The sequence below is a fragment of the Anomaloglossus baeobatrachus genome, chromosome 1, assembly GCF_048569485.1.
Source record: "Anomaloglossus baeobatrachus isolate aAnoBae1 chromosome 1, aAnoBae1.hap1, whole genome shotgun sequence".
NCBI classification, from domain to species: Eukaryota; Metazoa; Chordata; class Amphibia; order Anura; family Aromobatidae; genus Anomaloglossus; species Anomaloglossus baeobatrachus.
This window is the reverse complement of record NC_134353.1, coordinates 945,002,358-945,025,926: the sequence shown is the minus strand read 5'-3', so window position 1 is coordinate 945,025,926 and position 23,569 is coordinate 945,002,358. Positions and strand designations below refer to the sequence as shown.

Sequence of the window (23,569 nt, the reverse complement as noted above, 5' to 3'; positions counted from 1 at the left end):
TCAAGAGAACTATACTAAGTTTCCAATTGGAGGGGGTTGCTAATATTTTTATTATTACACCTACTACATATTGGGATTGGATCTTGTACATGGGAAAACCCCTTTAAGCAACGATCAGTAGAACTTGTTATTCCAGTCCCAACAATCGGACCCCAACTAATCCGTAACTTATCACTTGGCTACCCCTTTAAGCAGAAAACGTCCTATGATGCTGAGTTTGTCACCTGACCGCTGCAGCCCATCACTGACGCTGAAGGACGGCTCTGCAGACATAATATCAGGCTGTATTTATTTTTTATCTCCTCCAATTGCGGTAAGATTTTTTTTTTAAATTTGTGCTATGCGGTGCATTAAAAAAATACCATAAACTCCAAAGAAATTTGAGACACTTTTTCAATTTACTGCTTATTAAGATTTACAGCACTTTTGTTTTGTTTACAGCTCGTTGCCTAGGAGACTGACCACTGCTACGGTCTATCATGCAGGCACTGCGCCGAAGCTGGCCGCGATTAGGCAATAACAGCGCGGAGTAACAATACTGTCCGGCTTCAAGCCCGCGCTTACAAGCTCGATAGAAAAGAGCTTATAAATGCTCCTGGTGTTCTGCTATCCAGCAGAGATGGTCGGTTTCCATAGCAATGAGCTGTAAACTAAAGAAAAATTAATATCTCTGAAAATTTTAACAAGCAGTAAATTGCAAAATTGCTTTTATTAACCGGCTCTGTCCAACAATATCCATTTATGACAGCGGGAATAACAATGTTAGGGGATTTTTATTGCTCCACACATTCCACATTAGTAGATGAGCGTCGCTGATAGCAGAGGCCTATAGGAATGGCTGCACTTGTCCCAGCAAGTATCGATGATGCGATATCTCCCAATGTGCTGGACAATCCCTTTAACATTCATGGGGTCATACGCACTATTTCTAAATACAATGGCATACATGAACCCATGATATGGCTATGATTGTGTTTGGATGTATTTTTCAAGCATTTGATCTTTTATTTGAGGTGAATGCGTTTGTAAATAACAGGGGAGAGAGGATAGAGATGACATTTTATCTGCCAGATGCTAGTAATGAGGGATTTTGAGTAATTTTGCCCTTTTCAAAGATGGCGCGTTGTGAGCGCGTCCTCTGACGTCATATCGCCGCGCCGGCCCGGAAGTACTTGCTGGTGATATAGCGGAAGTCCTTCCCTTTTTCCGGTCTCTATCGTATCGGCCGTAGGGGAAGATGGTGAGTGTCATGGTGTCTGTGCCGCGGAATCCGCCCGCATCTGCCTCCATCCTGTGATGGCGGGGCGCCCTGACTGCGGCGGCGGGGAGGGATGGAGGCGGCGGGGACGGGGGGCGCGGTATTGGAGCGGGACTGCGGCGGATGGCGGCTTTATGGGCGGCTGGTGCGGAGGCCCCGGAGCCGCTGTGGAGGCTGCCTGGATCTGCTCAGTGTCGCTGTATTTCACGTGATTAGAGGCCGCTCTTCTGCAGGATTTCCCACCTCTGCGCCATTTCTAGGAGCTCTGCTTGTTGTCAATGAACGTTTCTAGTGAAAGGTAGATAATTAATAACCTGAGGAGGTTGCTACAATTGTGACCTGTGCACACTGGGGCGGCTTGAGGTTTGTGGCCCCTTTGGGCTGACAGTCTCTGGCAGGTGGGCTCCCCTCTACTCTAGGCTGACCATCTCCAGCAGGTGGGGTCTCCCCCCCCCCCCCCCCCCTACTCTAGGCTGACTGTCCTCGGCTGGGGTTCTCCCCCCTACTCTAGGCTGACTGTCCTCGGCTGGGGTTCTCCCCCCTACTCTAGGCTGACTGTCCTCGGCTGGGGTTCTCCCCCCTACTCTAGGCTGACTGTCCTCGGCTGGGGTTCTCCCCCCTACTCTAGGCTGACTGTCCTCGGCTGGGGGTCTCCCCCCTACTCTAGGCTGACTGTCCTCGGCTGGGGGTCTCCCCCCTACTCTAGGCTGACTGTCCTCGGCTGGGGGTCTCCCCCCTACTCTAGGCTGACTGTCCTCGGCTGGGGGTCTCCCCCCTACTCTAGGCTGACTGTCCTCGGCTGGGGGTCTCCCCCCTACTCTAGGCTGACTGTCCTCGGCTGGGGGTCTCCCCCCTACTCTAGGCTGACTGTCCTCGGCTGGGGGTCTCCCCCCTATTCTAGGCTGACTGTCCTCGGCTGGGGGTCTCCCCCCTATTCTAGGCTGACTGTCCTCGGCTGGGGGTCTCCCCCCTATTCTAGGCTGACTGTCCTCGGCTGGGGGTCTCCCCCCTACTCTAGGCTGACTGTCCTCGGCTGGGGGTCTCCCCCCTACTCTAGGCTGACCACCCCTGTTTGGTGTTAACACTTTATTGGCCGGTCAGTAGAGCTGTATCGGGGCTTGTTTTCATTGTCACCACTTTCGGGTAGATGACACTTCTCTGATCCCTTTTATTCTATGTTGTGATTTTTGGCTGGAGGGAAGTGACTATAAATGGTTTGGTGAAAAGAAGCGATAGCTCATCCTTAGGTGTCACACCGCGCCATTTTGCACAACATGGAGCAGCAGGTCATCGCAACCGTCTCATCTTTTATTTCCGATGGGCTGAGTGCAGCTCCGGAGGGAATGAAAGGAGCAATCCTTAAGCTGTGAGAGGCTTTGGATCAGACTTCCAAGACTCTCAAGAGATGTAGACCCCAGAGATAGCTGTGTTTTGCCGCAATGTGCCCGCTTCTGTCCACCTCGCGCATTTATCAATGATGTCTTAACATAAATGTCTGAACATATGACATCCAATGATTTTGCTTTGTTACTGAGATAAATGCTGCGCTCTGCTGCCGACGGTTGTGCTCTCTGCTTTCAGCCACCTAACAATGTGTATTGTGTTTTTCTTTAGACGAAGGGAACATCGTCATTCGGAAAGCGCCGCAATAAGACGCACACTCTGTGCCGTCGCTGCGGCTCCAAGGCCTACCATCTCCAGAAGTCCACCTGTGGAAAGTGCGGATACCCAGCCAAGCGCAAGAGAAAGTGTAAGTGTCTCCCCGGCCCATCCGGGCTTGTCCTGTCCCCACTGGGCTCTCCTGTAATTTCGGGACATCCTCTCCTACATCTGCTGCACTTTTCACTTCTAGTGTCACATGACTGGCAATCCGTGCTTTTCACGTGATGCCTGGTGACGTCTCTGCACCACATTCCTAAAATAAGGACAGATTGACACGGTCCTCTAAGCTCAGACTATACTTTTATAGAGCTCCCCTTTAATCCAGGCATTTGGAGTGGGTGGATGTTGGTGACTGTTGGACAGTTCCTCATTAATGTCCCAGCTTCCATCCTTTGTGAGGATGATGGGAGTATCATCTGACCCCGATGATAAATTAGAGGTGCTGTTCACTTCTACTCTTCTGGTTGTGGCCCTCAATGTTGGTCGCAGCTGCGGGTTTGGTCCTTTGTCCTCCCTCTTTACTTGATATGTGAGTTATCACTTGCACAATCCCATGATTTTTTTTTTTAATCTTTCATTTTATAGACAACTGGAGTGCCAAGGCGAAGAGACGCAACACCACCGGCACCGGCCGCATGCGACATCTGAAGGTTGTGAATCGCAGATTCAAGTGAGTGCATGAGCAAACCTGGCGAACAGCAGCTATTTAATAAATAAAATAAATAAGTCTTTATTTTTATATAGCGCTAACCTATTCCGCAGCGCTTTACATACATCAGGAACACTGTCCCCATTGGGGCTCACAATGTAAATTCCCTATCTGTATGTCTTTGGAGTGTGGGAGGAAACCCACGCAAACATGGGGAGAACATACAGACTCCTTGCAGATGGTGTCCTTGGTGCGATTTGAACCCACGACCCCAGCTCTGCAAGACTGCAGTGCTAACCACTGAGCCACCGTGCCACCCTATTCTTACTACAGGCGTCTAGTCTTTTATGGAAATGGTCTCAGGCGGATGTGGGGAATCCAGTGCGTATTCTCCAGCATTTCTACGGGAAAATAAAACTTACTTGGTTTTCATTGGTACCTGAGATGTTACAAAGTGCAAAGCAAGAGTCTGGACGGAGGAGTCTCCTGAATGAGAGATCCCATGTACTGACGTCTCTAATGGTATTGACTGTAGACTTATTTTTTTCAGTCAGTGGTGCACATTGTTGGCACCAGAGCTGTACAGGTGAAATCTGAAGCCTAAATGTATAGGCAGTGAACAGGTGGAGAGCTGTGTCTTGTGCAGTAGCTGCACCCACATTTTACAGATAGACACCTCTCTGTAACTAAAGGCCACTTTACACAGAGATAAATCTTTGGCAGATCTGTGGTTGCAGTGAAATCATGGACATATTGTTCCATTTGTACACAGCCACAAACCTGGCACTGATTGTCCACAATTTCACTGCAACCACAGATCTGCCGCAGATTTATCTCCATGTGCAAAGTGGCCTTAACCCCTGGGCTTGATGTTGACTTGATTGACGTCAACCCCGAAAGTATTTCACCAATTGCCACTTCACCAGGGCAATTGGAAAGATCTGGTCAACGCATCAGAATTGGAGCATCTAATGGATGTGTCACTTCTAGGGTGGCTGTGGGCTGATATTTTTAGGCATGGAAGGACCAAATAACCATGGGCCTTCCCACCCTACTAATTACAGCCCCCAGCTGTCTGCTGTACCTCTTGCCGGTTATCAAAAATAGGGTGAAGCCCATGCCATTCTTTATTTATTTCTTTAAATAAATAATTGAAGAAAAATTGTGTGAGAGCCCCTCTGTTTTTGATAAGTAGCCAAGGTAAAAGCAAGCTGATAGGGTGGACCACACAATTTTTTTTTTTTTTTTTTTATTGTTCACAGCAGCGGACAGTCATCTTCCCTGTGCATTAAAGCTTGTTGATTGGTCGCCCTGCAACCTTTCACCAAACTTTTATTAGCATCCAAACAGGACCTGAACTCGGACAGAGACTTTTTTTGTGTTGATGTACGAGCCCTGGACAGCCTATCTCCAGGATGAACCCTGACCTTTCCCAGTGTGGGTGCTCACTCCTCACCAGTGCTGCGTTTTCCCACCGTTGCAGCAGAATAATCCGGCATGCGGATTTGTTGCAGATTTCACGCTTCAAATGCAAGCCTTGAAATCTGCGCTGATTCCACACAAAGAGCGGACACCTCTGGTGGTGACAATCCGCATCGCCCGTTACTGTGCCTGCAGAAAACAGCCACGATTGCTTAGTTGGCGCTGCCTTGAGCTGCAGGTTTTCTGTATACAAATCTGCCTCGTGTGACATTAGTGTTTTGGAACTCGTGCGACAGTGCGTGTGTGGTTGCAAAACAATCAGATCCTTGCTCTGGGGGTGTGACACTTATTTTTGGGAACAAATACATGGTGTCATCACTATTGTACCTGACGCCCATTGACATACTACATAGGAGACCGGTTTACACCTTCAGGTTTACTTTGTGCGTTTGTGGCCTTGCTATTTACATGCAGCCTCCTACTTATTTACGACTCCTACCTAAAAATGTACAATGTTAATAAAGGCGCTATCGCTCGCTCCTCCAGCCGCCCCACTGCTGACCGTCTGGCCTTTATTTTGTTTTTCCCACCTGCGCATTCCGCATCTCCACCCTCTTCACTATAAGGCCCTGTGCGCACTTACCGTTTTTTGCCGCGGATTTGCTGCATGTTTCGCTGCAGAAAATGTTCATAACATCTCTGCAGGGATTCATCAGCAAAACCTATGGGAACAAAAAAATGCTGTGTGCACTATGCGGATTTTGACAACTGCATGTTTTGCTGCGGGATTCCCGCAGCGAAAACAATTGCATGTCACTTCTTTTCCGCAGGTCGCTGCGGGATTTCACGCCATTGACTGTAATGTAATCGGGAAATCACGCAGGGAATAACGCAGGCAGCAAATTCTGTGCGGTTCACTGCGTTTTCCTGCGTTATTCCCTGCGGTATTTTGCGGTTTCGGGACATAATGTTCATCACTGCCTGCGTTTTGCAGGGAAATGATGTCATTATGACAGGAAGAGGAAGCCGAGCAGAGAGTAAACACACATTATAGACACAGACATCACAGACATATAGAATACACACATCACACTCACACAGAACACACATCACACACACAGATCACACACACACACACAGATCACACACACACACAGATCACACACACACACAGATCACACACACAGATCACACACACACACAGATCACACACACACACAGATCACACACACACACAGATCACACACACACACAGATCACACACACACACAGATCACACACACACACAGATCACACACACACACAGATCACACACACACACAGATCACACACACACACAGATCACACACACACACAGATCACACACACACACAGATCACACACACACACAGATCACACACACACACAGATCACACTCACACACACACACACATCACACACATCACACACACACACACACATCACACACACACACACACAGATATCACACACACACACACACACAGATCACACACACACACAGATCACACACACACACAGATCACACACACACACAGATCACACACACACAGATCACACACACAGATCACACACACACACACAGATCACACACACACACAGATCACACACACACACACAGATCACACACACACACACAGATCACACACAGATCACACACACACACAGATCACACACAGATCACACACACACACAGATCACACACAGATCACACACAGATCACACACAGATCACACACAGATCACACACAGATCACACACAGATCACACACAGATCACACACACACACAGATCACACACACACACAGATCACACACACACACATCACACAGATCACACACACAGATCACACACACACACAGATCACACACACACACACACAGATCACACACACACACAGATCACACACACACACACACACAGATCACACACACACACAGATCACACACACACACAGATCACACACACAGATCACACACACACAGATCACACACACACAGATCACACACACACAGATCACACACACACAGATCACACACACAGATCACACACACACAGATCACACACACACACAGATCACACACACAGATCACACACACACACAGATCACACACACACACAGATCACACACACACACAGATCACACACACACACAGATCACACTCACACACAGATCACACTCACACACACACACACACACATCACACACATCACACACACACACACACAGATATCACACACACACACACACAGATCACACACACACACACACACAGATCACACACACAGATCACACACACAGATCACACACACACACACACACACACAGATCACACACACACAGATCACACACACACAGATCACACACACAGATCACACACACACACACACACACACACACACACACACACAGATCACACACACAGATCACACACACACACACACACACACACACAGATCACACACACACACACAGATCACACACACACACACAGATCACACACACACACACAGATCACACACACACACACAGATCACACACACACACACAGATCACACACACACACACAGATCACACACACACACAGATCACACACACAGATCACACACACAGATCACACACACACACACACAGATCACATACACACACACAGATCACACACACACACACACAGATCACACACACACACACACACAGATCACACACACACACAGATCACACACACACACACACAGATCACACACACACACACACAGATCACACACACACACAGATCACACACACACAGATCACACACACAGATCACACACACACACACAGATCACACACACACACAGATCACACACACACACACAGATCACACACACACAGATCACACACACACACACAGATCACACACAGATCACACACACACACAGATCACACACAGATCACACACAGATCACACACAGATCACACACAGATCACACACAGATCACACACAGATCACACACAGATCACACACAGATCACACACACACACAGATCACACACACACACATCACACAGATCACACACACAGATCACACACACACACAGATCACACACACACACAGATCACACACACACACACACACAGATCACACACACACACACACACAGATCACACACACACACAGATCACACACACACACAGATCACACACACAGATCACACACACACAGATCACACACACACAGATCACACACACACAGATCACACACACACAGATCACACACACACAGATCACACACACACAGATCACACACACACAGATCACACACACACAGATCACACACACACACAGATCACACACACACACACAGATCACACACACACACAGATCACACACACACACACAGATCACACACACACACAGATCACACACACACACAGATCACACACACACAGATCACACACACACAGATCACACACACACAGATCACACACACACAGATCACACACACACACAGATCACACACACACACACACACAGATCACACACACACACACACACAGATCACACACACACACACACACAGATCACACACACAGATCACACACACAGATCACACACACAGATCACACACACACACACAGATCACACACACACACACAGATCACACACACACACAGATCACACACACACAGATCACACACACACACACAGATCACACACACACACACAGATCACACACACACACACACACAGATCACACACACACACACACACAGATCACACACACACACAGATCACACACACACACACACACACACAGATCACACACACACACACAGATCACACACACACACAGATCACACACACACACAGATCACACACACACACAGATCACACACACACACAGATCACACACACACACAGATCACACACACACACAGATCACACACACACACAGATCACACACACACACACACATCACACACACACACAGATCACACACACACACAGATCACACACACACACAGATCACACACACAGATCACACACACACACAGATCACACACACACAGATCACACACACAGATTGTCACAAACCACCGGGGGGGTCACTCAGAAATCCCCCGCGCTGGCTACCAGTACGTCACAATCGGGGTGTAACAAGTGGGGGGTCACCCCTCCTTTATACCTCCCGACCGACAGACAGAGCACGTGACGCGCTCTCTAGCGCCCCTCTTATAGTCAGGCCAATTATGGAATTGCCCGACCATAAGCAAGGAGGCCGCTATACTACTTATGCCGATTATTGAAGGGTCCCCGGTGAGAGTAAGGTATATATTCCCCCGACCTCCGCGGGCGGAATATATAAAATCTCCCCGAATCTCACTGGCCTCCCCACAATAATCCTTGGCACAATTCGCTGCCACCAACCGCTTCACGGTAACTATTAGCCGAACACACAGACGTGGGATTCAAGATCGAGATAACAGAACAGCCCAAGATTAATTATATAATTTAATCAGCCTAAAGCCACACTAGAAAATACAATATATACAATAGGGAATCTACAGGATATACATATGTCAGAGTACAGTTACAGATAAAGCATGGTTTACAAACAGGCATACACAGTTCCAGCAGTTACCTTGTTGCGTCTGGCCACAGGGGGGCGCTGTAGACCAGGTTTCCAGGAACTCCCTCACAGGTCTTTCCCAACCAGGCCCCCGAGCAGAAGAACACTGGAAAATGGCCGAAGTAGGGTTATCAACCTGGGCAGATCCAGGTCCCCTCCTACCTTAGTGACCTCACAGGGAAGCACTGCCACTCCCCCTGCATGGATCAGAATTATCCAGCAAAGGGGATATTGGCCATAACTTTGCCTGGGAGCGTCGTAGGCGGACGCCAATGCTCTCATTGTGACAGTTATGAATTTAGCTACAGAACGAGGGGACTCATGACCTGTCTGCCAGTTCCCCATTGGCTGATATCACGCCTGGGGCATTTCCCAATGTCCTGCTCCCATAAAAAGGGTGTGCCGGCATCGTCCGCATGCGGAGACACCATTTTTATGGTTGCCATATTTATCGGAAATATGGCTTGCGAGATATGAACCATTTTTTACTGGAGTCGTTCTGTCTGGCTATTTCCATAGCCTTGTAATGAGATACAACTCTTGTTACAGGGTGACGGCAGGGAGTCATCCTGTGTCCTTTGTTCCCACATCACCTAATTTCCATATCACAGGACATGGCCATGGGATTTGTTGCTAAACCAGTTGTGTGAAGGAAAGGGGGGGTGACACCAGGAGAGGGCTTCCTGACATACTTGAATATCATGATTTATCGTCATATCTCCGGATTTACCTCACACAGATCACACACACACACACACACACACACACACACACACACACACACACACACACACACACACACACACACACACACACACACACAGATCACACACACACAGATCACACACACACACACACAGATCACACACACACAGATCACACACACACACACAGATCACACACACACACAGATCACACACACAGATCACACACACACACACACACAGATCACACACACACAGATCACACACACACACACACACACACACAGATCACACACACAGATCACACACACAGATCACACACACACACACACACACACAGATCACACACACACAGATCACACACACACAGATCACACACACACAGATCACACACACACAGATCACACACACACAGATCACACACACAGATCACACACACACACACACACACACACAGATCACACACACAGATCACACACACACACACACACACACACAGATCACACACACACACACAGATCACACACACACACACAGATCACACACACACACACAGATCACACACACACACACAGATCACACACACACACACAGATCACACACACACACACAGATCACACACACAGATCACACACACAGATCACACACACAGATCACACACACAGATCACACACACATCACATACACACACACAGAACACACACACAGATCACACACACACACACACAGATCACACACACACACACACATCACACACACAGATCACACACACACACACACACACACACAGATCACACACACACACACAGATCACACACACACACACACACACAGATCACACACACACAGATCACACACACACACACAGATCACACACACACACACAGATCACACACACACACACAGATCACACACACACACAGATCACACACACACAGATCACACACACACACAGATCACACACACACACACAGATCACACACACACACACACACAGATCACACACACACAGATCACACACACAGATCACACACACACAGATCACACACACACACACACACACAGATCACACACACACACACACACACACACACACACAGATCACACACACAGATCACACACACACACACACACACACAGATCACACACACAGATCACACACACACACACACACACAGATCACACACACACACACACAGATCACACACACACACAGATCACACACACACACACACAGATCACACACACACACAGATCACACACACACACAGATCACACACACACACACACAGATCACACACACACACAGATCACACACACACACACACAGATCACACACACACACACACAGATATCACACACACACACAGATCACACACACACACAGATCACACACACACACAGATCACACACACACACACACACAGATCACACACACACAGATCACACACACACAGATCACACACACACACACACACACAGATCACACACACACACACACAGATCACACACACACACAGATCACACACACACACAGATCACACACACACACAGATCACACACACACACACACAGATCACACACACACAGATCACACACACACAGATCACACACACACAGATCACACACACACAGATCACACACACATCACACACACACAGATCACACACACAGATCACACACACACACAGATCACACACACACACAGATCACACACACACACAGATCACACACACACACACAGATCACACACACACACACACACAGATCACACACACACACACAGATCACACACACACACAGATCACACACACACACACACACAGATCACACACACACACACACACAGATCACACACACACACACACACAGATCACACACACACACACACACAGATCACACACACACAGATCACACACACACAGATCACACACACACAGATCACACACACACACAGATCACACACACACAGATCACACACACACAGATCACACACACACACACACACACACACACACAGATCAACACACACACACACACACACACACACACAGATCACACACACACACACAGATCACACACACACACACACAGATCACACACACACACAGATCACACACACACACACACACAGATCACACACACACACACACAGATCACACACACATCACACACACACACACATCACACACACACACACATCACACACACACAGATCACACACACACACAGATCACACACACACACAGATCACACACACACACAGATCACACACACACACAGATCACACACACACACACAGATCACACAGAATACGCATAGAAAGCAAAAGTACATATTACAAAAAAAAAATACAAAACGTGGGCTCCGCCGTATTTTTACCATCCAGCTGAGGTAAACACACAGCGGCGGCCCGGTATTCTCAGGCTGAGGAGGGCAAGGGTCAGGGTTAGTGCTCCCCCTTCCCCCGCAGCCAAGAATATCAGCCCGCAGCTGCCCCGGGACTGTCGCATCCATTATGCAACAGTCCCAGAGTGTCCCCGACTCTTCCCGATTGCCGCGATGCGGTGGCAATTCGGGGTAATAGCGAGTTAATAGCAGCACATCGCCGCCACTAAACTCTGCGCACTCTGGTGGGGGGGGGGGTCTCTGCGCGCTCTGGTGGGGGGGGGGGTCTCTGCGCGCTTTGGTGGGGGGGGGTCTTTGCGCGCTTTGGTGGGGGGGGTCTCACGCGCTCTGGTGGTGGGGGCGGCTCTCTACGCGCTCTGGTGGGGGGGGGGTGTCTCTGCGCGCTCTGGTGGGGGGGGGTGTCTCTGCGCGCTTTGGTGGGGGGGGGTCTCTGCGCGCTTTGGTGGGGGGGGGGGTCTCTGCGCGCTTTGGTGGGGGGGGTCTCTGCGCGCTTTGGTGGGGGGGGGGTCTTTGCGCGCTTTGGTGGGGGGGTCTCACGCGCTCTGGTGGTGGGGGCGGCTCTCTACGCGCTCTGGTGGGGGGGGGTGTCTCTGCGCGCTCTGGTGGGGGGGGGTCTCTGTGCGCTCTGGTGGGGGGGGTCTCTGCGCGCTCTGGTGGGGGGGGTCTCTGCGCGCTTTGGTGGGGGGGGGTCTCTGCGCGCTCTGGTGGGGGGGGTCTCTGCGCGCTCTGGTGGGGGGGGGGGTCTCTGCGCGCTCTGGTGGGGGGGGGTCTCTGCGCGCTCTGGTGGGGGGGGGGGTCTCTGCGCGCTCTGGTGGGGGGGGGGGTCTCTGCGCGCTCTGGTGGGGGGGGTCTCTGCGCGCTCTGGTGGGGGGGGGTCTCTGCGCGCTCTGGTGGGGGGGGTCTCTGCGCGCTCTGGTGGGGGGGGGGTGTGTCTATGCTCCCCATGTGATGCTTATCTATGATGTCTCACAATAAATGTCTGAACATATGACATCTAATGATTTCCTCTTCTGCCTGAGATAAGCGTCTCGCAGCCTCCGCTCCTCGCCCGTCTGTGACGTCTCCTCTGACCTGTGTCTGTTTCCTCCCTTACAGGAATGGATTCCGTGAAGGCACAACCCCCAAACCCAAGAGGGCCGCAGTGGCGGCTTCCAGCTCATCCTAAGGACACAAATTTGTTAAAATAAATGTGGTGGAAAAAAAAAAAATTAAGAATCTGCCCCCGTTATATGTAAACGTGGTCTGTGTTTGGTCGCTGTCTGGTTCTTCCGTCTTGTTGTGAATCCGGTGGGAGTTCTATTCTGGGCAGTGATAATCCGCAGGATCCGGTAAGGTTCCGTGCACACTGCAATTGTGGCCCTCCTGGGTGCATCTATGGGGGGGGGGGGGGGGTGTGTATGCCCGAGAGTGGCCCTCTAGGAGGATGTCGCCTTCCAGGTATATATGTTATATATGGGGAGCACGGCCGGACGCCTCCATCACCGTCTCCTCCTTCCTGATCGCTGTACACTCTACTGAAGAATGAGCTGCCATCGTGTGAAGATGCAGGAGCGTCTCCTGGAAAGAAGCATCCGCCGTCCTCTGCAGCAGGTGGTCACGTTCCTTCATTCCCCTGTGGAGGCGCTGTACAAGGCAATGCTGATTGAAGTCAAGAGGCTGTAAGCTTAAGGGGAACCTGTCAGAAGATTAAGACCCCAAATGAAGGTCATCTATGTACAGCATCTGAAGGGTTCATTGCATAGATCTTCTAATACACAGGTATAGATTCGAGCAGAGCTTTTTCTATGACTTGCTCTTCCACAGTCCTCAGGATGGCGCATGTGCAGCAAGGTCCTGATAAGAGCTGGATCATCTGCGTCTGCAAAAAGTGTGCCAGGGGCACAGGTCACAGAAGAAAGAAGCTGGAGAGGCTCCTGCAATGCAATTCATTGATGGGTTCCTAGAAAACGGAGAAACAGACGTCAACATGTCCGCTGATGTTTGTCCAGGGTATAAAGTGCTGAGGTCACTTTTTAAAGTTATTCTCAATGGGCCAAGGGTGAGATTAAAACATTCTGTCCCCTCCGGGGCAGCGCCGCTGCTGTCACTTTGCTGCTTGCTGAGCGTCGGCACTGACAGGTGGACTGGAGAGAAGGCGAAGGATGTGAAAGCTCGTCGTTGTCACCTATGCATATAAATATCACAGTGTATTTCCCAGCTGGGGATTATTCACACCAGGTCTAAGATGCCACAAAGACCTCCTTGCTGGTCTTTGTTGACATGGTTGCTGCCAATCGCATTGGGCTGCAGCGGTCACATCCACATTCCCACTGTAGCTGTGTCATCAAAGACTGGGATCAGGGTACGGCTGTAGTGCTTGGATTAACTGCAGGTGTGCTGCCCAATCTTAACTGGCTGACATAGATATAGATCGAAAATAAATATATATATATATAATCTATCTATAATATATATATGAGGTCCTGACCGAGACTGCGACACACGCAACGTTTTTCTTTGATATGCAGAAAAAAAGTGAAACTTCCCCTTTTCCGATAGCGGCATGTTTTCTGGGTCTGGATACCGGTATACAGTGTGTCCACCCATATCCTGTCCACCGCCATTAACTTGAGAACGGCGGCAGCTATAGGCATAGAAGAGGTGTCTAGGTATAGTAAAGTAGCCATGTGCTACGCAATGAAACCACCTATAGCGCCACCTGCTGGAAAAGAACGGAGTTAGCATTTATATCTCGAAAACGGAACGAGAGAGAGAAAAAAAGTGAATTATAAAATTGTAGGGCATCATCAATTCAATATGAATCGACACCTTGCATACAGAAATGCTATGATATGAAACCCATGACCCCCCCCCCCAAAAACACTGAATGCTGGTCACGCATACGGCGCTCATTTAACTTTGATGCTCAAAGTGTCCCCCGTCAGCTGCAATGCACATCTGGACTCTGCACAGCATACTGTATCTTGCTGCACGTTGTGCAATATGGTAGGTGACACGTTTGCACAAGCATCTGTGATACGTCGTCGTAGATCCTGCAATGTTGGTGGAGGGGTCGCATACACCTGCTGTTTGATGTGACCTCACAGAAAGAAGTCCAATGGGGTCAGGTCAGGTGAGCGGAGGCCACTCCACACAGCCACCATACCCAATGACTTGTAGGAAGGTCTCCATGAGGTATAGCTTCACATCCGCAGCCTTGTGAGCTTTACACCTTCTAATCATAGCATTTCTGTATGCAAGGTGTCGATTCCTATTGAATTGATGATGCCCTACAACTTTGTAATTCACTTTTTATTTCTATCTCGGTCCGATTTCGAAATAAAAATGCTAATTCCGTTGTTTTCCACCAGGTGGTGCTATAGGTGGTTTCATTGTGTAGCGCATGGCTACTTTACTATACCTAGACACCACTTCTATGCCTATAGCTGCCGCCGTTCTCAAGATAATGGCGGTGGATAGGATATCTCTGGTAGACTGTAATTATTACCGCTAAATATTCAGGGCAGCAGTGATGTCTGCGCCCTGCACTGTTTTAAAGGGATTTTCCTCTGCTATAAAAAGAGAAGGCTGTGGGTCTCCCATCTGGCACCACCAATGACCAGTTACCACCACCTCTAATAGGAGCAGGTTAGCAATACTGCAGAACAGTCACTACCCTGCTGGAGGGGTGAGATCCTGCGCTCAGCAGAGGGGGCGCCGGGCTTTACTGATCTGAGATTGATACCAAGAATGGGTCATCAATATTATCTAGTAGTTAACGTGGCTTCCTCTATCCCGGGTCAGCCGTCCCGGTTATACACGTAAGCCGCACTAGCAGGCAGTCTGATACCCGGGTCTACACGTAAGCCGCACCAGCAGGCAATCTGATTCCCGGGTCTACACGTAAGCCGCACCAGCAGGCAATCTGATACCCGGGTCTACACGTAAGCCGCACCAGCAGGCAATCTGATTCCCGGGTCTACACGTAAGCCGCACCAGCAGGCAATCTGATTCCCGGGTCTACACGTAAGCCGCACCAGCAGGCAGTCTGATACCCGGGTCTACACGTAAGCCGCACCAGCAGGCAATCTGATTCCCGGGTCTACACGTAAGCCGCACCAGCAGGCAGTCTGATTCCCGGGTCTACACGTAAGCCGCACCAGCAGGCAGTCTGATACCCGGGTCTACACGTAAGCCGCACCAGCAGGCAATCTGATTCCCAGGTCTACACGTAAGCCGCACCAGCAGGCAGTCTGATACCCGGGTCTACACGTAAGCCGCACCAGCAGGCAGTCTGATTCCCGGGTCTACACGTAAGCCGCACCAGCAGGTAGTCTGATTCCCGGGTCTACACGTAAGCCGCACCAGCAGGCAGTCTGATTCCCGGGTCTACACGTAAGCCGCACCAGCAGGCAATCCGATTCCCGGGTCTACACGTAAGCCGCACCAGCAGGCAGTCTGATTCCCGGGTCTACACGTAAGCCGCACCAGCAGGCAGTCTGATTCCCGGGTCTACACGTAAGCCGCACCAGCAGGCAATCTGATTCCCGGATCTACACGTAAGCCGCACCAGCAGGCAATCTGATTCCTGGGTCTGCATGTAAGCCACACCAGCAGGCAGTCTGATTCCCGGGTCTACACGTAAGCCGCACCAGCAGGCAGTCTGATTCCCGGGTCTACACGTAAGCCGCACCAGCAGGCAATCTGATTCCCGGGTCTACACGTAAGCCGCACCAGCAGGCAATCTGATTCCTGGGTCTGCATGTAAGCCACACCAGCAGGCAGTCTGATTCCCGGGTCTACACGTAAGCCGCACCAGCAGGCAGTCTGATTCCCGGGTCTACACGTAAGCCGCACCAGCAGGCAATCTGATTCCTGGGTCTACACGTAAGCCGCACCAGCAGGCAATCTGATTCCCGGCTCTACACGTAAGCCGCACCAGCAGGCAATCTGATTCCTGGGTCTGCATGTAAGCCACACCAGCAGGCAGTCTGATTCCCGGGTCTACACGTAAGCCGCACCAGCAGGCAATCCGATTCCCGGGTCTACACGTAAGCCGCACCAGCAGGCAGTCTGATTCCCGGGTCTACACGTAAGCTGCACCAGCAGGCAGTCTGATTCCTGGGTCTACACGTAAGCCGCACCAGCAGGTAGTCTGATTCCCGGGTCTACACGTAAGCCGCACCAGCAGGCAGTCTGATTCCCGGGTCTACACGTAAGCCGCACCAGCAGGCAATCCGATTCCCGGGTCTACACGTAAGCCGCACCAGCAGGCAGTCTGATTCCCGGGTCTACACGTAAGCCGCACCAGCAGGCAGTCTGATTCCCGGGTCTACACGTAAGCCGCACCAGCAGGCAATCTGATTCCCGGGTCTACACGTAAGCCGCACCAGCAGGCAATCTGATTCCTGGGTCTGCATGTAAGCCACACCAGCAGGCAGTCTGATTCCCGGGTCTACACGTAAGCCGCACCAGCAGGCAGTCTGATTCCCGGGTCTACACGTAAGCCGCACCAGCAGGCAATCTGATTCCTGGGTCTACACGTAAGCCGCACCAGCAGGCAATCCGATTCCCGGGTCTACACGTAAGCCGCACCAGCAGGCAGTCTGATTCCCGGGTCTACACGTAAGCTGCACCAGCAGGCAGTCTGATTCCTGGGTCTACACGTAAGCCGCACCAGCAGGTAGTCTGATTCCCGGGTCTACACGTAAGCCGCACCAGCAGGCAGTCTGATTCCCGGGTCTACACGTAAGCCGCACCAGCAGGCAATCCGATTCCCGGGTCTACACGTAAGCCGCACCAGCAGGCAGTCTGATTCCCGGGTCTACACGTAAGCCGCACCAGCAGGCAGTCTGATTCCCGGGTCTACACGTAAGCCGCACCAGCAGGCAATCTGATTCCCGGATCTACACGTAAGCCGCACCAGCAGGCAATCTGATTCCTGGGTCTGCATGTAAGCCACACCAGCAGGCAGTCTGATTCCCGGGTCTACACGTAAGCCGCACCAGCAGGCAGTCTGATTCCCGGGTCTACACGTAAGCCGCACCAGCAGGCAATCTGATTCCCGGGTCTACACGTAAGCCGCACCAGCAGGCAATCTGATTCCTGGGTCTGCATGTAAGCCACACCAGCAGGCAGTCTGATTCCCGGGTCTACACGTAAGCCGCACCAGCAGGCAGTCTGATTCCCGGGTCTACACGTAAGCCGCACCAGCAGGCAATCTGATTCCTGGGTCTACACGTAAGCCGCACCAGCAGGCAATCTGATTCCCGGCTCTACACGTAAGCCGCACCAGCAGGCAATCTGATTCCTGGGTCTGCATGTAAGCCACACCAGCAGGCAGTCTGATTCCCGGGTCTACACGTAAGCCGCACCAGCAGGCAATCCGATTCCCGGGTCTACACGTAAGCCGCACCAGCAGGCAGTCTGATTCCCGGGTCTACACGTAAGCTGCACCAGCAGGCAGTCTGATTCCTGGGTCTACACGTAAGCCGCACCAGCAGGTAGTCTGATTCCCGGGTCTACACGTAAGCCGCACCAGCAGGCAGTCTGATTCCCGGGTCTACACGTAAGCCGCACCAGCAGGCAATCCGATTCCCGGGTCTACACGTAAGCCGCACCAGCAGGCAGTCTGATTCCCGGCAACGTCACGGCAAATCTCTTGGGGCAGTCCTAACACTAAAATATTTTTATTTAAAGTGTGCCATGCGGCCTCACATATGCAAAAATAGGACTGCACAGCACGTACCTTGTGCTTTTCAGTCACCGTCTCCATGACTGATTCATGGTTGTGCAGTCCTATTTTTGCATATGTGAGGCCGCATGGCACACTTTAAATAAAAATATTTTAGTGTTAGGACTGCCCCAAGAGATTTGCCGTGACGTTGGCGGGGTAGCTCGAAAAATTGCAATTTTTTGCCAAAAATCTCATTTTTTCAATAGTACAGCTTGGAATGTTGGTACTGTGCACACTTTGCAATACATAATATTTTTGAGTGGAGGTTGTTTTTATGCTGTTTTTTCTTGTTATATAGGTTCCCAGTTGGTTCTCATCTTGCAGTGCACCTCATGTTTATTTTTCCATCTGTCCTGATTTTTGGCGGTTGGTGGCTGTTCACACTTGCCATCCAGCCCCGTCCACTGGCTATTTATTCTAAGCAGCACGTGCTCTGGCCTGTCCCGCCCACAACCATGAATCAGTCATGGAGACGGTGACTGAAAAGCACAAGGTACGTGCTGTGCAGTCCTATTTTTGCATATGTGAGGCCGCATGGCACACTTTAAATAAAAATATTTTAGTGTTAGGACTGCCCCAGGAGATTTGCCGTGACGTTGGCGGGGTAGCTCGAAAAATTGCAATTTTTTGCCAAAAATCTCATTTTTTCAATAGTACAGCTTGGAATGTTGGTACTGTGCACACTTTGCAATACATAATATTTTTGAGTGGAGGTTGTTTTTATGCTGTTTTTTCTTGTTATATAGGTTCCCAGTCTGATTCCCGGGTCTACACGTAAGCCGCACCAGCAGGCAATCTGATTCCCGGGTCTACACGTAAGCCGCACCAGCAGGCAATCTGATTCCTGGGTCTGCATGTAAGCCACACCAGCAGGCAGTCTGATTCCCGGGTCTACACGTAAGCCGCACCAGCAGGCAGTCTGATTCCCGGGTCTACACGTAAGCCGCACCAGCAGGCAATCTGATTCCTGGGTCTACACGTAAGCTGCACCAGCAGGCAGTCTGATTCCCGGGTCTACATGTAAGCCGCACCAGCAGGAAATCTGATTCCCGGTTATACACGTAAGTCGCACCAGCAGGCAGTCTGATTCCCGGGTCTACATGTAAGCCGCACCAGCAGGCAATCTGATTCCTGGGTCTACACGTAAGCCGCACCAGCAGGCAATCTGATTCCCGGCTCTACACGTAAGCCGCACCAGCAGGCAATCTGATTCCCGGCTCTACACGTAAGCCGCACCAGCAGGTAGTCTGATAGTCTGATTCCCGGGTCTACACGTAAGCCGCACCAGCAGGCAATCTGATTCCTGGGTCTGCATGTAAGCCGCACCAGCAGGCAGTCTGATTCCCGGGTCTACACGTAAGCCGCACCAGCAGGCAGTCTGATTCCCGGGTCTACACGTAAGCCGCACCAGCAGGCAGTCTGATCAGGTTGCTCCCGATATTCTTCGTCCAGCTCCAGTCTTCTCATCCGCACCAATTCTCACTGGAAGGACCCAGATTTCGTAAGAAAAATATTCAGAGATCAGGAATCTGTGTGCGGCTCATGGAGAGTAAGTATTGTGAGTGATGTGGTAAATGTGTCCACCACTAGGGGGCAGGTAAATTACACATAAACATGAGTGAGTGCGGCTATAACATGGTCCTATAATGCTGCTATACCAGCTTGTCTCCGAAGAACATGCGCTCACCAGGGCAGTCCGGTCACCAAACCCCCGACTCCTCCATCATTGAAGCATGAACCAAGCAAGAAGGAGGGGACATGCAAAAAAAAGAAACCGTGCACCCAAAAATAAAGAACATGTCCGATAAAAACACCAACCGGAGGATATGGACCAATACACTAGGGTCCAGTGTAATGGACAAGGTCAACAACGTTCTCGCAACATAATGCACCTAAAAAGGCCAATAATCAATAACATTAAATACAATTCTGTCTAAATCTACAAGTAGCGACCAATCACAATAACACTGGTGTGAACCTGTAAGGAGAGAACGGGAAATGAACGGAGCAGACGTCAGCCTCAATGCAGCAACGACATAGTCATCAAAACGTGACTCCATATCTGGAGAGGGGCAGTGGGAGTGATGCCCGGTGTGTATCGCCGCACACGGCTTCCTCAGGGGCTCTATGCAGGTGGCACAGGCTGTGCTTATGTAACCATGCGCCATAGAAGAATATAAAATATGTCGATATTGGAGTGATATCCGCAAAGAAGCAACACATGACATACAAGCCCGACCCACAAGGTAATGGACAAGTGCCCACATAGGGCAATGCAATCACACAATAATAGTGCGCATACACCAAACATAGAGACGTGGTGAGACCACCGCCAGTGATGTAAGATTCCCAGGTGTATCGCTATGAGTGGAATGTTTATATCAACCAAACCAGAAGAGGGTCTGCAAAATATACTCCCTCCCCATGTCTATATGGAGCGTGTGCACTGGGCACAGCTATGGGGAACAGAAGAGGGTCTTCCCCAAACATCCCACAAAGCTGGAAGCTACAGTTGTCCAAGATCTGTCACTGGAACTAAGGGGCCGAGGCAGACCCCTTAAAAATGTGAAGTGTGTTTGTTATAACAAGCACATACTGTAGCATTATGGTAACTAATATCCAGAAGAAACCAAGCTCTTCAGCTGCTATCTCACTTACTATAATAATGTCCTCCATCCTAGGCCCCTTCCTATAATAATGTCCTCCATCCAGGCCCCTTCCTATAATAATGTCCTCCATCCTAGGCCCCTTCCTATAATAATGTCCTCCATCCAGGCCCCTTCCTATAATAATGTCCTCCATCCTAGGCCCCTTCCTATAATAATGTCCTCTATCCTAGGCCCCTTCCTATAATAATGTCCTTCAGCCTGGGCCCTTCCTATAATAATGTTCTTCATCCTGGCCCCTTCCTATAATAATGTCCTCCATCCTGGCCCCTTCCTATAATAATGTAATTCATCCTGGGCCCCTTCCTGTAATAACGTCCCCCATCCTGGGCCCCTTTCTGTAATAATGTCCTCCATCATGGGCCCCTTCCTGTAATAATGTCCCCCATACTGGCCTCTTCTTGTAATAATGCCCTCCATCCTGACCCCTTCCTGTAATACTGTCCCCCATACTGTCCCCTTTCTATAATAATTTCCTCCATCCTGGGCCCCTTCCTGTAATAATGCTCCCCCTCCTAGGAGCCTTCCTGTAATAATGTCTCCCATACTGGCCCCTTCCTATAATAATGTCCTCCATCCTGTGCCCCTTCCTGTAATAATTTCCCCATCCTGGGCCCCTTTCTATAATAATGTCATTCATCCCACTACTCTTCCTGTAATAATGTCCTCCTTTCTGGGCCACCTCCCTGTAATAATGTCCTCCTTCCTGGGCCACCTCTCTGTAATAATGTCCTCATTCCTTGGCTACTTCCTGTAATAAGGTTCCTCATCCTACTTCTCTTCCTGTAATAATGTCCTCCTACCTGGGCCCCTTACTGTAATAATGTCCTTCATCCTAGTCCTTTGCCTGTAATAATGTCCTCCATCCTGGCCCCTTTCTGTAATAATGTCCATCCTACTCCTCTTCCTGTGATAATGTCATCCTTCCTGTGCTCCTTCCTATAATAATGTCCTACATCCTAGACCCCATCCTGTAAAAATGTCCCCATTCTGGCTCCATTTCATAATGTTTCCCATCCTGGGCCCTTCCTAAAATAATGTCCTCCATCTTGGGCCCTTCCTATAATAATGACCCCCATCCTGCCCCCTTCTTGTAATATCCCCTATCCTGGCCCCATCTCATAGTAATGTCTGCCATCCTAGGCCCATCCTATAATGTCCTTCATACTGGGCTCTTCCTATAGTAATGACCCCATCCTGTAATAACATCCTCCATCCTGCCTCCTGTAATAATGTCCCCTATCTTGACTCCTTCCAGGAATAATGTCCCATATGCTGGGCCCCTTGTAATAGTGTCCGCCATCCTGGGCCCCTTCCTGTAATAATGTTCCCCCTCCTAGGTCCCTTCCTGTAACACTGTCCTCCTTCCTGGTAGCAGCTGGTATGCATTGGTGCAGCAATGAGTACAGCAGATGCAGATTGTAAGGTTAGATGCAGCAGTGGGTAAGGCAGGTATA

General features: G+C 50.2%; 1 protein-coding gene and 2 non-coding genes across 3 annotated transcripts; all 3 read left to right on the top strand.

The window, feature by feature from the left end:
• The first annotated feature begins 1,169 nt into the window (after positions 1–1,169).
• Positions 1,170–13,967, top strand: RPL37 (ribosomal protein L37). Its single transcript, XM_075343689.1, has 4 exons — positions 1,170–1,240; positions 2,873–3,008; positions 3,506–3,590; positions 13,827–13,967. Exons 1-4 carry the CDS (start codon positions 1,238–1,240, stop codon positions 13,894–13,896), a joined length of 294 nt encoding a protein of 97 aa, XP_075199804.1. The 5' UTR covers positions 1,170–1,237; the 3' UTR covers positions 13,897–13,967.
• Positions 2,724–2,800, top strand: LOC142258890 (small nucleolar RNA SNORD72). The gene has a single exon (XR_012727900.1). It is a non-coding gene; the product is annotated as a small nucleolar RNA SNORD72 (small nucleolar RNA).
• On the top strand, positions 13,681–13,757 carry LOC142258883 (small nucleolar RNA SNORD72). The gene has a single exon (XR_012727898.1). It is a non-coding gene; the product is annotated as a small nucleolar RNA SNORD72 (small nucleolar RNA).
• Positions 13,968–23,569: the final 9,602 nt, after the last annotated feature.

Bases quoted from the DNA above. Each gene is read 5' to 3' on its own strand.
- RPL37 (XM_075343689.1), top strand. The intron at 3,009-3,505 runs GTAAGTGTCTCC...TTCATTTTATAG, and splicing joins AGCCAAGCGCAAGAGAAAGT to ACAACTGGAGTGCCAAGGCG. The intron at 3,591-13,826 runs GTGAGTGCATGA...CCTCCCTTACAG, and splicing joins GTTGTGAATCGCAGATTCAA to GAATGGATTCCGTGAAGGCA.